This window comes from Lithobates pipiens, unplaced genomic scaffold, assembly GCF_037356315.1.
Source record: "Lithobates pipiens isolate NorthernLeopardFrog02 unplaced genomic scaffold, aLitPip1_a1.2 Scaffold_1, whole genome shotgun sequence".
NCBI classification, from domain to species: Eukaryota; Metazoa; Chordata; class Amphibia; order Anura; family Ranidae; genus Lithobates; species Lithobates pipiens.
In genome coordinates, this window is record NW_027507685.1 from 28090415 (window position 1) to 28107323 (window position 16909).

The 16909-nt window shown below is 41.5% G+C and overlaps 1 protein-coding gene across 1 annotated transcript; it reads left to right on the plus strand.

Annotated features, from left to right (window-relative positions):
* The first annotated feature begins 4765 nt into the window (after positions 1–4765).
* Positions 4766–13681, plus strand: LOC143987995 (protein EOLA1-like). The gene is made up of 2 exons (XM_077487253.1): positions 4766–5178; positions 8280–13681. The coding sequence occupies exons 1-2, from the start codon at positions 4926–4928 to the stop codon at positions 8489–8491; spliced, it is 465 nt and encodes a 154-aa protein (XP_077343379.1). The 5' UTR covers positions 4766–4925; the 3' UTR covers positions 8492–13681.
* Positions 13682–16909: the final 3228 nt, after the last annotated feature.

Genomic DNA, 16909 nt, shown 5'->3' on the forward strand with positions numbered 1-16909 from the left:
CGATTTTTAGCCGACCCGTCAGATTTGTCGACCGTCAGATTTGTCGACCGTCAGATTTGTCGACCGTCAGATTCGTTGACATGTCAGGTTAGAAAGATTAGGTGACTATCGGATCAGTTGCCAAGCGGACATCTTTTTAGATGATCCGGCAACCCGTAAAACTCCAGTGCAGTTTTTTTTTCAAATCCAATCCATCAGATTAGTCATCTGGTCAGATTAGTCGACCTGTCAGATTCCTCAACCGTCATAGCAGAGGACCGTCAGATCAGTCAACCCGTCAGGCTAGAAAGATTAGGCAACCATCAGATTTCATAATGGAAGTGAAGTTCTCTCTGGCACTATCATCTCTCTGTATCCTCTATCTCTATCATCTTTCTACAGGCACATCTGTCTCGCTCTATCATCTCTCTCTAGCTTTATCCTTTCTGGCTCTATCCTCTCTGGCTCTATTATATCTCTATATCCTCACTGGATTTATCCTCTCTCTGTATCTCTCTGGCTCTATCATCTCTCTATCTGGCATCTCTATCATCTCTCTAGCTCTATACTCTTTGGCTCTATCCTCTCTCTGTATCTCTCTGGCTCTATCATCTCTGGCTCTATTATCTCTCTATATCATCGCTGGCTTTTTCCTCTCTCTGTATCTCTCTGGCTCTATCATCTCTCTAGCTGGCATCTCTCTTTCATCTCTCTAGCTCTATCCTCTCTTTGTTTCTCTGGCTCTACCATCTATCTGTATCCTCTATCATCTCTCTTTACAGGCGCCTCTCTCACTCTATCATCTCTATATTCTCTACTTTTATCACTATTATCTCTCTATATTTTTCCTCTCTGGCTCTATCCTTTCTCTGTATCCCTCTGGCTCTATCATCTCTATGTCATCTCTCTATATCATCTCTGGCTCTATCATCCTTGTCTCTACCATCTCTGTCTATTATCTCTCTAGCTTTAGCTTCTCTGGCTATATCCTCTCTGTATCTCTCTGGCTCTATCATCTCTAGCTGGCTATCCTTGTCTCTACTAGGGATGAGCCGAACACCCCCCCGGTTCGGTTTGCACCAGAACTTTTGAACGGACCCAAATTTTGTACCTTCCTTTCACATGCTCCCTATGTTGTAAAACAGCAGTTTGTAACAGAGCCCCTCGGCACACTTCTTTTACAACATTGGGAGCATGTGAAAGGAAGGTACTATTAAGTGCGCAGGCACCATTCATCTTCGGAGACTTTTGGCGTCTCCTTTGTCCTCTGCACTGTGCAAGCGCTGCGTCTGCACAGTATAGGGTGGACACTATCCGATGGGGGGACACTATCCGATGGGGGGGACACTATACAATGGGGGAACATTATCCGATGGGGGACACTATCCGATGGGGGGACACTATACAATGGGGGGACACTATCCAATGGGGGGTCACTATCCGATGGGGGGGACACTATCCGATGGGGGGGACACTATCCGATGGGAAGGCACTATCCGATGGGGTGGCACTATCCGAGCGAAGCCATGCCTGAAGTGTGGCGAGGGGCTCTGTTACAAACTGCTGTTTTACAACATCGGGAGCATGTGAAAGGAAGGTACTATTAAGTGCGCAAGCGCCGTTCATCTTCGGAGACTTTTGGCATCTCGTTTGTCCTCCACACTGTGCAAGCGCTGCACCTGCACAATATAGGGTGGACACTATCCGATGGGGGGGATACTATCCGATGGGGGGGACACTATCCCATGGGGGGACGCTATCCCATGCGGGGGGGTGGTAATTAAGAAATGGTGTTGCGCTCCAGCTAAATAAATCTAATTAAACTAAAATAAACTAACATGTACTCAAGTACCAACCAAACAAAAATAAAATAAAGTAAAATGTGGAACTGTATATTTAAATAAGCTCAGACAATGTGCATAAATTCCAAAGTGCAATACCACAGGTCAGATTGTGCACTTAACATAAAAAACTTGACATAAAAAACTTGGTAAAAAAAACTTGGTAAAAAAGATCTTCTATTGATGATAGTGAGATAGTGTTGAGTGCACACATATATAAATGATATGGTACGGAGAACAAAAAAAAAAAAATAAAAAAAAAAAAAATGTGTCGTTATACAAGTGTAATACAAATCAAAAATTGCACAAAATGCTAATAGTCCATGTGCAGTGTACCATGTGTATGAACAAAATACTAATAGTCCATAAACAGTGAAATGTGTTTTTGAACAAAAGCTCCAAAAAAAAATATATATAAAGGTGAACTACAATTATACAGAGAGCATGTCCATTTGGTGGTAAAATATGTCCATTTAGTGATAAACAAAGCAGTATCCTGCGTGCTCCAAAAACAAGAAGTGAATTCCACCAGTGCTCCTATGCGTATTGTATCCTCACACTAGGTGCAGTAATTACCTTACCTTACTGCTGTAAGGTAAACAGCATTTCCAAAGTAACGCTTGTTGTCCAGTAATGCAGGTACAATAGGTGATGTAATCCTAGACTCTCATTCACCGTGGACACGTTGTAGCATGCAGGAAAAACAAGGGGAACACTCCAATGGTGAAGCATGTATTCACAATTTATTGGGTATAAAACGAAGATGTAGGTACTCACATTTAAAACAATAATAAAAAGCACAGCTAAACGCACGCGTGTCACGCTCGTGCTTCCGGACGTCACTTCCGGTGTCCTTACTGGCCAATTGTGTTCCTACGCGTATCGTCAAATGACTTCATCAGGGAATAACAACTGGGGTAAGGACGAACGTATAAATAGTGTCAGTAATTGGCAGCCATTTTCATGAAGTCCATTATAGCCACATCTACGGCCATTTTCTCGTGGACTGATATACGTCGAATGATGGCCTGCAGACATAACAGTGGCAAGGAGTGTACAAACTTCACTTACAATTATTTTTTGGGGGATTTTTAATGTAGATGGTCATTAGCTGTTTAGGCCACTGGGAAATGCCCGGGAACCATCATTCTTATTGGCGCAGCTCCGAAAGTAAATCAGAGCAACACGTCTCGTTAGTGCACCTGCGCAGTAACGTTCGTTTCTAAAAATGGTATCTACAACAAAAAAATGATAGATGCGGGCAGTACTAAACGAATATAAAAATTGGAAGTAAATAGATAAAGAGCATCAAAAAAACATAGTAAAATACAAAGTCATCTATAAATAAAAATATTATGTATAAGAGATATTAATAGAGTAAAAAAAGAAACAATAATGTCTAGGAGGGAGACCGTGATCTAGAGAACGCTTAGGCCTATTTTCTGGGCCACTATTAATATATAGGCTAAGCGATGTGAGAAGTATATTAAAACTCAATAATTATGGCTAAAATTATGTACATAGAAGATCAAAAATATATCGGACAGAAATGTTGGAATTCCAGCATAACGGCCATAGTGGATGGTCCTAACGAGAGTCATAATCAATCTCCAAGAGTAACGCTGAAAACAGAGACTGATTAGGAAAAGGGGAATAGAATATATATAAAAATAGAATAGAATAAGATGGAATATATATATAAAAAAAAAAATATATATAAAAATCACTCTCAATTTTAGAGAGGATACCGGAAAGGAGATCCAAAATTCACATAATTCACATAGCAGAGACTGGTTAAAGAAAGGGGAATAGAATATATATAAAAAACGAATAGAATAAGATGGAATGTATAAAAATCACTCTCAATTTAAGAGAGGGCACCGGAAAGGAAATCCAAAATTCACATAGTTCAAATAACAGAGACTGGTTAAAAAGGGGAATAGAATATATATAAAAAAACGAATAGAATAAGATGGAATAAAAGAAACAATAATGTCTAGGAGGGAGACAGTGATCTAGAGAACGCTTAGGCCTATTTTCTGGGCCACTATTAATATATAGGCTAAGCGATGTGAGAAGTATATTAAAACTCAATAATTATGGCTAAAATTATTTACATAGAAGATCAAAAATATATCGGGCAGAAATGTTGGAATTCCAGCATAACGGCCATAGTGGATGGTCCTAACGAGAGTCATAATCAATCTCCAAGAGTAACGCTGAAAACAGAGACTGATTAGGAAAAGGGGAATAGAATATATATAAAAATAGAATAGAATAAGATGGAATATATAGAAAAAAAAAATATATAAAAATCACTCTCAATTTTAGAGAGGACACCGGAAAGGAGATCCAAAATTCACATAATTCACATAGCAGAGACTGGTTAAAGAAAGGGGAATAGAATATATATAAAAAACGAATAGAATAAGATGGAATATATAAAAATATATAAAAATCACTCTCAATTTTCTATCCCATGGGGGGACACTATCCGATGGGGAGGGACACTATCCGATGGGGGGGACACTATCCGATGGGCGGGGACACTATCCGAGCGAAGCCGTGCCCGAAGTGTGGCGAGGGGCTGTTACAAACTGCTTTTTTAAAACATCGGAAGGAAGGTACTATTAAGTGCGCAGGCGCCGTTCATCTTTGGAGACTTTTGGCGTCTCCTTTGTCCTCCGCACTGTGCAAGCGCTGCGCCTGCACAGTATAGGGTGGACACTATCTGATGGCGGGGACAATATCTGATGGGGGGACACTATCCGATGGGGAGGACACTATCCGATGGGGGGGGGACACTATCCGATGGGGGGGACAGTTTGAAGAACTGAACCTCATGACTGTTCTATATAATGCTCACATTCCTTATGTAATAAAGTTTTCTTGTTCAATACAAAAGCAGAGGGAGTTGTGGGAAATGTAGTTTCTGCTGATCCCATTCTTAGCACGCAGAGGGCTCTGCAGCCCGTCTCTTCCGGCTATAGCGTGTTCAGGGTAAAGTGCTCCATAGACCGGTGCAGCGTTAGAGCAGACGTATTATAAACTTGTGTACAAACACATAATAATCATATCAAGCGGGACAGACAGACAAGGCGGGTCATGCAGCTCGGCTGTCTGTCTTTCCGGCAGCCCTATGCTGGTTTGCTTTTGAACGGGGTGAAAACTGTGGAAACGCGCTGGCGCCCTCTGCTGGCCGACCAGAAGAACAACACTCTAGCCATACACATAGCAGCGAAGGACTGGGATGGCCAGGACTGGAGAGACATTCTGCAGGACAGACTGGGGATGCCCACTGCTCAAGTGCAGCAACTCTTAGATAAAGGGGAGCAGTCTGGCAGGGGAGTCATTGCTGGTATGTATTCTGGTTTTATTTGATCTGCTACCTGATTATCCTTTTTGTACTTCTAATACAAATAGAACCTGTAGGGTAAAGTCTTGCAAGAGTAAAGATGGGTGGGAAAAAATGACCACTGGAGAAAATAAAAAATAAAATCTGCTTTGATCTCACGCTCCCAGGTCATGTGACTTAAAGCCTTGGCATTGGAGCAACAGCTGTTTGCATACAGCCGCCTGTAGATCAGTGACAGGCTGCGCTTGTGCTGGTGTGAGAGCATATCCAATAGTCTGTATGTAGACAGTGACGGATCATCATCCCTGGAATAAACCTTCTGCTCAGATGTGCAATGACAGGCATAGAGCTGCAGCCTGTCATTGATTTGTGCAGATGGCTGTATGCAAACATCTGTCACTCCTAGCTGCATAAACCTCTGCCTTCTTCATACTGTACAGCCCTCCGTGCCCATGAGAATGAGGCCCCAGCCGTATCCAGGGATCCGCGGATCGAAATAAGGGAAACACGGAAAAATACAACGATAAAAAGCTGACACAGATTTTAGCATTCTGCTACTTAAGTTTAACCACCTTCAATCCAGATAATTTCTGAAAATTACTAGAACCCCCAAAAATACATTTTTATATATATATATATATATATATATATATATATAAGAGGAGGCCCTGGAAAATAAAATGGTTGTTGTTGCAATTTTTATGTTGCACGAAATTTGCGCAGCAGGTTTTCAAACGCAAATTTTCAGGAGAAAATACATTTAAATTATATTTAGTGCAAGCAAACGTAATATAATACCCAATTTTTTTGGTAAAAGATTATGTTATGCCAAGTAACTAGATATCTAACATGTTGCGCTTTAAAATTGCATACGCTAGTGGAACAGTAACAAACTATGGCAACTAAAAATCTCCATAAGTGACGCTTTAAAAAACAGGGGTGCGTTAATTTCTTTTTCGCTTTATTATTTATTTTATTTAAATTTATTTTCTTACCATGTACCTTTTTTTTTTTTTTTTTTTTTTTTTTATTAAAAAAATGGGCCATGACAGGTCTTCTTTATGGAGAGATCTTGGGTGTATTGGACCCCATATCTTTCCTCTGCCCTATGAAATCAGTTTGATCGGGTGCTTTACAAGCTAGTAATGGCTTGCAAACAAACTGTAATGCCGGTCATACACGGTTAGAATTTTGAAAGAATTTTCTTTCGAAAATCGTATCTAAGAATTTTCGGACGAATTTCGCACCATTAGTGGGATGCAGCAACAGCCGATTTTCGTCCGGAAATCAAATTTGAGGAATTTGTTGTAAATTTTTTGAAAAACAAACGATTTTCTAATCAACGATGGGAGAATAGTGCGAGAAATATAATAAGAAAAGAAAATTTACGGAGAGAAAAGAAGATTCCCGGCCACAAAATTTATTTTCTGCAGCAACATGAGGTGAAATTGAAGGCTTGGTCGGCCGAATTTTGAAAATCAATGGTGGCATCATCGGTTCACAAAAAAACGAACTTTCTGATTTTGAAAAGAAAATTTGTTCGAAATTCGACAGAATCCTTGGTCGCTTTCAGTTTCTGATGTCACAGCGGGTTAGTTCTCACTCGGTGTAGTGCATCCTGTGCATATGTATTGGGGCTCCCCAGGCCCAGTGGGACAAGAGAGCGTGGTAAAAGGGGTGGTAGGAGGGGCACCCCCTTCTGCTGCCTGTAAAAGTATTCACATGGCCGTAAAGCCATTAGGATCACTTTTACATGAAAGCCCATCAACTGCTCTAAAAAGTGATACCACGATCTTGGCTGCAGCTATGATCGTGATATCGCCACTCCCGTCCGAGGAAGCATATGTACATATGGCAGACAGGAAGAGGTTAAAAGAGCATTTTTACTTATGTCTGTATCAGTAATTATTATTATATAGGATTTATATAGCGCCAACAGTTTGCGCAGTGCTTTACAATATAAAGGATGACAATACACCAACAGTACAATTCAAAACAAGAGGATTAGAGGGACCTGCTCCTCCAAGCTTACAATGCCGCGTACACACGATCGGAATTTCGGCCAGCAAAAGACCGTTGAGAGCTTTTTATCAGAAAATGCGACCGTTTGTATGCTCCATCGGAATTTAGCTGGCCAAATTCCCACCAGCAAAAATTTGATAGCATGTTCTCAGTTTTCCCAACGGAAATTCCGATCGTGTGTATGCAATTCTGATGCGTGAAAACTCACGCATGCTCAGATTCAACTACGAGTTGGAAGCTTTTGGCTACTAGGTATTGAAATTCCTTTTTCTAGTCTCGTCGTATGTGTTGTACGTCACCACGTTCTTGGCGGTCGGAATTTGGTCTGACCGTTTGTAGGCAAGACAGTTTGAGCGGAATTCAGACGGGAAAACCATCAGAGCTTTTTCTGACGATAATTGTGTAAGCGGCATAAGAGGGAGGGCATGAGCTCACGCTTGTTCAGACACAAAGTCAAACCCATCAGAGCTACCCTGTTGGGAAGCCGTCAGTCGATAGCCAATCATAGGTGGCAGAGGCATCCCCCATGCTGCAGACACATTTATACACACCCCTTGCCTATGTGCACCTGTGTGGCGAGAAATACCTCCATCGCCTATGATTGGCTGTCGGCTTTGAGACAACTCAGGCAGGTCCGCACTCCTATCCAAATATGCCTGAGCTCATCTCTAGTCTATGTGTGGTTAGTGAGGTTTATCCCTAATTCCTGCCCCATGAACAACCTTTTTACCAGACAGGAAGTGAGGAAATCTCTCCAACACAACCTACGATTGCAGTAAAACTTGACAGTTCTAATCCTTTCACGCTCTATCCAAAATAAAAATAAAAAAAGGTTTTGACTACTACACTTTGAGAGGATCAGCTGCTTTCCTGAAGAACTTCCCTTCCAGCAGAGATTACACCATCAAATGCCTAATCTTCTGATCACATTAGTAGAGCAGGGAGCCAATAGCAACATTTCCTCCAGGATTGGGAGTTTAGTCCAATTTCTTTTTTGTCTCATTCCCAGCAATATAGAAACATACTGCATGGAAAACTATATATACTCAACCAACGTATTGGTTCTCCTCTTCTATAAACAGGTCTTATTGACATCGGTGATACCTGGCAATGTGCAGATGATGTGCCCACTAAAGACACCCTGGAACTTGAAAATAAAGCTCTGCTGATTGGTCTGCAAGGGAAATACCTGACTGCTGTTTCCAACCCCAGGTGGTTATTGGAACCGATTCCAGCAAGAGGCGGCAAAGACATTTGGACAGTGACCATCCCCTATCATTTAATACCTTCATAACTGGATGACATTACAGCTGCAGGTTCTGAAAAAAAAACATTTCCACTTTTGTGCTGTATCATTTTTCTAGCATTCCAAACGTGAATGAAACATGGACTAAGTGTACTTCACACACCTTTGGCAAGTAAACAGTTAAATGATGAGGTTGTTCACTAGACTGCCTTTAGACACATACACCAGATACCGGCAAACAAATCAGATGAGGTGACAGTTGTATGCGAATAGCAGCGGCGCTGTTCATATGTATCTGCACACAAAGCGCTTACCTGCATCTAGGGATGCTCATCTATCCCTAAACCAGTGTTTCTCAATTCCAGTCCTCATGGCCCACTAACAGGTCATGTTTTTAGGATTTCCCTCAGATGAAACCGCTGCGGTAATTACTAAGGCAGTGAAACTGATCAAATCAAAATAATGGAAAGCCTGAAAACATGACCTGTTAGTGGGCCATGAGGACTGGAATTGAGAAACACTGCCCTAACCACAGATAACTGCTTGGTGTGTAGATACATATGAACCACTATTTGCATACACTTGTCACCCCAGCTTCAAGAATCTGTTGATTCTTGCAGCTGGAATCCGGAGTGTGCGTTTAATCACGCGTATGAAGGGGGCCTTATATTAGATCTAAACCCAAGCACTAACTTCTCATAAAAGCTTTCTGGTTAGTGTGATTTTGAACATTGTTTTAAAGGATAATTGTAATTTTGCATTTTGGCCTTTCACCCAACCTAATCCAACCCCCCATCCTTCTTCACAGAAGCATACCTCAATCCAGCCCAAAGCCTCCAGTTTTTTCTTTCTAGCATTGCAAGTCTTCTTGCCTGTGCATTGCAGTTTCATAGACCTTTAGGACTCAGTATCCATCTCAAGGACAGAGATGGAGGTAAACAAGCCCCAAAGGAGTCTATGGGGGTTGTAAAGCACAGACACAGCTAGAACACTGAAGACTTGTGGTGCTGCATGTAAACAAACACCAAAGGCCATGGCCGCTGGATCAAGGTAAGTATGTATTTGTGGAGGGCAAGGGGAAAAGAGCACTTATCTTTTATGTCTGGAACTTTCAGAATTCTATGATAAACCTAACTAGTCTTAAAATGCCCCCCCGACTAGTCTGAAAATGCTCCTTCCCCCCTCCTAATATCTATACTGACTAAAGCCCCATACACACTATCAGATTTTCTGCTGATTTTTGTTCATTCAGATTCACCAAATCCATATAATATGAGGTCAAACCTTAAGGGTTTCAATGTGTATGCAATCAGGCAGGCCCTTGCACTACATGGTTTTGGTAAATCTGAAGACAAAAATCTGCAGAAAATCTGATAGTGTGTATTAGGCTTAACCTGTAAAAGAAAGATGTATATACTTACCTGTTTTCAGATGGCCCTGGTCCGGTTACATGATCTAGCTCCCCTGTGTCAGTCAGCAGCAATTGTAGGGGAGAGGAGGGAGCTCAAACAATGGATGGGCCATAGTAGTCTATGGGCAATGTCATAGCTCTAGGCTTTACTAGCTGTTGTTGAGCACTCTTCTTTTCTCCAAAGCCACCGCTGGCCGACTAGGGATCATAAATCTATGTGTGTGTGTGTGTGTGTGTGTATATATATATATATATATATAATCTATCCTTCTTAGGGCTCTTTCACACGGGACGGATCAGTGATGATCTGCCCCGTGGACATCCGCTTGTTCAGCGGGGATTGCTCCGTCGATCCCCATTGAGCAGGAAGTTGACAGGTCTGTCTCTGCACACTGTGCAGGGATGGACCTGTCAGAGCGCCGCTCTCCCCTATGGGAGATCGGATGATGGCGGACCGCAGAGTCCATCGTCACCCGATCCGATGACGGATGGAAAAGTAGGTTTTTCCTCCGTCACACTTTTTCGGATTGGAGCGGGTCAGATGTCAGCGGAGATGTCACCGCTGACATCCGACGCTCCATAGACCGTTCAGGTCCCCCTAAAAAACTGACAGGCGGACCTGAACATGTGAAAGAGGCCTTACACAGGTTAGTCAGCAGGGTGTTAAGAAGGGAGAATGAGCATTTCTAAGACTAGTTAGGTTTATCCTGGAATTCTACTTTAAAGAATAACTGGAAATCCTACCATGTCCTTATTCGCCACTTCCTGTTATAGGGTGATAGTTGTCTCCCAGTTGTGCTATTGCTCTGTGTCCTTGTCACATGTGCCTATGGCGAAGATAACGATCAGCTGTAATGACACACTTTGTTCAGGAATGGTCCACTGTCTGGGTGCAAGCCTAGAGCAATTATGGTCATCCACTGCTGGAGTGCAAACAGCATGTGGCTGAAAGAGACTTGAGGAGATTGGCACCATGGGATGAAAAAAAAAGGCAATTGCTCATAATATTATAGGCTTTAGCAAACTAAATGTCTTCCAGTTAGTATTTATGTCTATTTGCCTAACTCCAGAAAAAAAACTTTTTTAGTTCTGGAAATCGGTAACATTTTATAACCTCTGTTACTGTTTATATCAGACCTTTTACCAACTTTTTTACTTTATTTCCTTCTTTGCCCCCTCCTTTTTAATCACATATTTTTGTTGCCATTGTTGGGAATTTCCCTTAAAGTGGAGGGCCACCCTAACAAAAAAAAAAAATTTTTTACTTACCAGAAACCCCTGTTGCTAGGCAGTCTTCCTAATCTTCCTTTTCCTATTCCGCGGCGCTTCCTCCTCTTCGGCAAGCAGCCCTGTTGTCTTCTGGGACATATGTTTGTCCCAGAAAACAACGGGGCCATTCACAAAACGATGTGCGACTTGCACACGAGCAGTAGGAAACGGGCAGTGAAGCCGTGAGGCTCCACGGCCGTTTCCGTTCGTTAAGATGGCGGCGCCAGTACCCAATCCGATGGACGGATCAGCCTCGGGCGGCCGACATCACAAGCTCACTGGACAGGTAAGTGTAAGTGTACAAGTCAGCAGCTACAGTGTTTGTAGCTGTTGACTTTTAAAAAATATCACGGCTGGAACACCGCTTTAATTTCCAGTTTATTTTTCCAGTAATAGACATGTAATAAAGAGATGGTTTCCATATTTAAAGAGTAAAAAAGTTGCCAGATGTCCTAACGGTTCTCTGCCTTATTAAAATGTTTTGGCTGGAGTCAGTCTGAACATAAATGAATGCATGTATCTAGTTATAAGTGAAAAGATATCTAATGCCCCGTACACACTATCAGTTTTTCTGTTGAGTTTTTCCTTCAGGTTTACCAAAACCATCTAGTAGAAGGGTCTGACTGATTGCATACAAATTGAAACTCCTAAGGTTTGACCTCATATTATATGGTTTTGGTAAATCTGAAGGAAAAACTCAGCAGAAAAACTGATAGTGTGTATGGGGCATTACAATATCTTGGTTTGCTTTATCAGAGTGAACCCTTACAAGTTAAATCAGATTACAAAACTGGCCATTTCGGTTATAAAATGTTTCCTGTGTAAGAAACCCTTTCTGATAAGCAAACATGTATTGTTTTACTGTTTAAAAAAAAAAAAAAAAAGGGCTTAAAATGTGTGAAACAAATTAATAGACAATAAGAGGACAGATTCCTTACCACTACTGAAACCCAAAGTATGAGACTTTTAGTAATCACATCAACCTTTGTTCATTAAGGGCCGGTTCAAAGTGATGGTATAGTTTTATCTTAAATGCATGGAAATATGTGCAGCACTAGTACATTCAACTGACAAAAATCACATAATTATCATAAAACTCAGTGAATAAACAAATTTGTGCAAACATATAAAAAAAAGTGAAAGTTCCCAGTTTTTATAGTAAAAAGTCTGTGCTGTATCATCCACTTGCTCAGGAAATTCCAGTAACCACTTTATCTCCAACACCCGGTGCTCTGATAGTAGTTCTGCTCACTTTGGTTTTAACTGAAACAGGGTAAAAAAAATAAAAATAAAAAAAATTGCATTATCTATTGTAACCAGAAGATGGTGCCAAAATCGCCTAATCAATAAGCCGCTCAGATCCACCTGTCTGTTTTTCAGGCAGATCCAAGCAGACCACCTATTGACTCCTATGGGCAGGCGGATGTCAGAGGAGATGTGTCCGCTGACACCCATCTGCCATTCAATCGGCTCAAAAGAGACGTATGGCAATACATTTGCCATCCGTCTTGGCAGGTTGGAGGAGATGAGATCTGATGAAAACAGACATGCTGTCCGTTTTCGTCCGATCTCCCCATAGAAATCAGTGGGGCACTGACAGATCCTTCCCTGCTCTGTGAGCAAAAACGGACCTGTCACCCGCCGGCTCAGCGATCAGTGGAGTGATCTCCTGCTGAACGGATCCGCCCTGTGTGAAAGGGGCCTAAATCTCCATGCAAGCCTCGATAAGCCATATGTAGCGCTTTCTGTAGAAGTAAAAAAAAAACACAATAAAATGCAAGCGTTTACGTAGTGATGTCATCCTGCTCAGACGAGGAAGCGAGCAGCGGGTACAGTGTGTTTGTGGATCTCTGCAGCCCAACCTGATCTACAGGATAGCACCCAGCTGATGTTTTTTTTTTATCTGATATTCACTCAAGTAATTATTATATATTTTTTTTATGTGAGTAGTTTTTTTCTGCATTCTATCAAATAAAATCCACTTGTAATTTATACAACTTTTATTGATCCATTTTACCGGCACCAGATGATGAATACCAACAGTGTGTAGTCAGCAGCTGATGAAACTTATTGTGCTTTACATGCTACATTGCTATGAGCGAGTCATTGTTTGCATTGCAAATGGTGACGTGGGCAGAATAAATCGCAGCGGATTCAAAATTACTGATGTCCAAAGGCAATTCTGAGCATGTCTTGCCATATGAATGACCCATTCAGTGCCACTGGCTACACATTGGTGCTGATAATATGTTGGCCCTGAGCAGCAGGGGCTGCCAATAAGGTCTACGTATGCATGTAAACATTAGCGCAAATCTTGACATACTACAACGTTAAATGGCTCCAGCCTCAGTATATCTCAATTTTATTTTTACTGTTGAACGTAAAAGAACATTAAACTGCCCAGCACAGCTGTCTGAGCATTCCCTCACCCCCTGTGAGAATTGTCCTGTATTGTAACTGTATTGTCTGCCCTCATGTTGTAAAATGCTGTAAAAACTGTTGACACAATTAAAAACAAAAAAAAAAAAAACCCTGTATAATAAGCAACAGTTACCGTATTTATCTGAGTATAACACGCACATTCATTTTAAGAGGGATGTTTCAGAAAAAAAATTAAATAAGGAACGTTGAAGCAAAATAAGGGTCAGTGCCCATCTGCAGCCTCACCACTGCCATCAATGCAGCCTGATCAGTGCCTATCTGCAGCCTCACAAGTGCCATCAATGCAACCTCACCATTACCATCAATGCAACAGCCTCACCATTGCCATCAGTGCCGCCTAATTGATGCCCATCTGCAGCCTAGAGGGGACAGGGATGAGCGTCAGCAGATTACATACAGTGAAAATCTCCTATGATAGACAAAACAGTGGTCCAAAGCGGGCCCAGAAGATGGGACTTCCTATTACAGAGGCCACCAAGTAAATATGAGATTCTCACTGTATGTAATCTGATGACGCTCGTCCCCTCGGAGGCAGCTAAAATTGAAGTATTGGCGTATAACACGCACACGCTATTTGCACCCGATTTTCATGGTGAAAAAGTGAGTGCTATGCCCCATACACACTATCAGTTTTTCCTTCAGATTTACCAAAACCATATAATATGAGGTCAAACCTTAGGAGTTTCAATTTGTATGCAATCAGGCAGGCACTTGCACTACATGGTTTTGGTAAATCTGAAGGAAAAACTCAGCAGAAAAACTGATAGTGTGTATGGGGCTTTATACGCCAGTATTTCTAATGTTTTCACATACTAAGCAGCACACAATATACTCAGACAAATAAGAATTGAACCTGAATTATTGCAGGATTCTGATCGGACGCGTTTAATGGAAAGAGATTCAGAAACCGCTTCCACTAAAAGCATGTGAATGGGATGCAGGAACAGTTCAGCCCACATTCACATATTGGGTATGTTTTCATCTTAGTTTGTATATGCTAATCCAAACGTTTCTTTTGTTTTGAATAGCGTAGAGGTTTAAACAGGTTTTTTTTTTTTACAAGTGGAGATGGATTAGAACAGCTATTCGGTTTTTATTACTGCCTGTACCCCCATTAGGGAGATTCTCCCGCTCTGTTTGTCCCGTTTATCATATTTATGGAAAGTAAAAGAAAATCCCAAATTATGGGTTGTCCCCAGTAAAGTAATAGAGGAAATATATCTCAGTGCGGACACTAGATCGGGTGGCCTGGGGGTCCACAAATTCCCTTAGTTTGCAGGGATTTCCTATCACTAGGACAGAAAGTTGAGGGAAATCTCCTCAATGGCACAAAGATAGCAAAATAAAAAATTTACAGCGGTTAGAACTCTCCCTTACTCTATCCAAAAGGAAAAAAAACAAAAAGTTTTGCCTACAGTTCTACTATAAGATACATCTTCCGCTTGCCGACCGCACACGGTCATCTAACAGCAGCAGAATGGCTCTCCTGTGCGAATCGCCATAGCTGTACGGCGGGCACTTTGAGGGATATAGGGGCGCACTCACAACCACCCCTTTACTTAGGAGCCGATGCGCGTGCCCCACACAAATCCCTATTCTGTCAGGGGTGAGCAGACAGATCTTCTGTTCCTAATGCTTAGGAACAACAATCGGTCTCCTCCCCCAGTCAGTCCCATCCCCCCCACAGTTAGAACACATTTAACCCCTCGAACCCCTTCCCTGCCAGTGACATTTATACAGTAATCAGTGGCTATTTTTAGCTCTCATCACTGTATAAATGTCATTGGTCCCAAAACAGTGTCCAAAGTGTCCGATCTGCCTGCCGTAATGTCACAGTCCTGATATAAAATAAATTCTCTGATCACCATTACTGGTAAAAAAAAAATTGTGATTCTTTTACCAGAAATATGTAGAAGAATACATATTGGTCTAAACTGATGAAGAAATTTGTTTTTTTTTTAATTTGTGATATTATAGCAATAAGTAAAAAATTAGCTTTTTCCCAAAAATTGCCGCTCTTGTTTATAGCACAAAAAATAAAAACCGCAGGAAGTGATTAAATACTACCAAAAGAAAGCTCCATTTGTGGGAAAAAAAAGCGCACAAATTGTTTGGGTACAACTTTGCACGACCGCGCAATGGACAGTTAAAGCGACGTAGTGCTGTATCACAAAAAATGGCCTGGTCATAAAGGGGGTAAATCCTTCCAGATCTTAAGTGGTTAAAGGGTAACTCCACTTTCGGGGGGAAAATCGCAGATAAAGAATTTTTTTTTTAAAATAATAGCGTATACAATTGTGATACAAGTCCTGCATGTGTGGTTGGCTCACCAATTTTCCCAGAAGTCTGCCTAAGATACAAGTCAGATTTCAGGCATCCCCTGTAACAAAAATGAAATTATTGGTGAGATACTCCCAATAGGAACACATCTAAAAGGGATGCAGGCCCAGCAGCTTTCCTCATTAGTGCTCTGCAGCTGACTGATAATTTAAGCGAACACTTAAGGCCCGTACACACGGTCGGACTTTTTGACAACAAACATGCAAATTAGCTGTTTTGGAGCAACATCCGACTGTGTGTACGCTCCATCGGACAAACTTTTTCTGTTTTCATCTGACTTTTGTTGGCTGTGCGAACGGACAAACTTTCTGGCAACAAAAGTCCGATGGAGCAAAGTCCGACCGTGTGTACGCAAAAGCATCGGACTTTTGTACAAGGTACAAACACGCATGCTCAGAACCAATGCAAAAGATCAGACTACAATACAGAAGTTGACCAAAGGTGGCGCTGGAGTCATTGAACGTCCTCTTTTGAAGTGGCGTCAGTACGTTGTGACGTTACTACGTTCGCGTTTGTTGTCAAAAAGTCCGATCGTGTGTATGCAATACAAACTTGTGGACCATGCCCTTTGTACAAAAGTCCACGGAAAAGTTTGTACAAAGTCTGACCGTGTGTATGAGGCTTTACACTTGATGACGGGGATTTTACACAAGCTGAAAACTTCTCAAATGACTTGGGTGTTGGAAGTGGGGAATGTGCTGTGCTTCCAGAGCTCCCTGCATATTAATAATATGGATGGTAAGGATTAGTTCTCTGGAAATCTATGGATAAAGCAGTTTCTGCGTTGTCTCATTAGCAAACCCATAGCTTCCTTTGGCATGCAGTGAATGTATCATTTGTAAAAGAAGGCTTGTACATGTATATAGTGCAAAAAAAGAGATATACATTACTAATCGAAATAAACAGTTGAATGGTTACTATAGATCAATACCTCCGCTTTGCGATGTTCCATTGCTCATCAGCTCTAGTATATTTGTAAATAACAGTCCAAACACCAAAAGATC

What these genes read in the sequence shown, in the direction of transcription:
- LOC143987995 (XM_077487253.1), top strand. Translation starts at nt 4,926, where the DNA reads ATGCAGCTCGGCTGTCTGTCTTTCCGGCAGCCCTATGCTGGTTTGCTT. An exon ending in TGGCAGGGGAGTCATTGCTG is followed by an intron (nt 5,179 to 8,279) that starts GTATGTATTCTG and finishes TTCTATAAACAG; the next exon opens with GTCTTATTGACATCGGTGAT.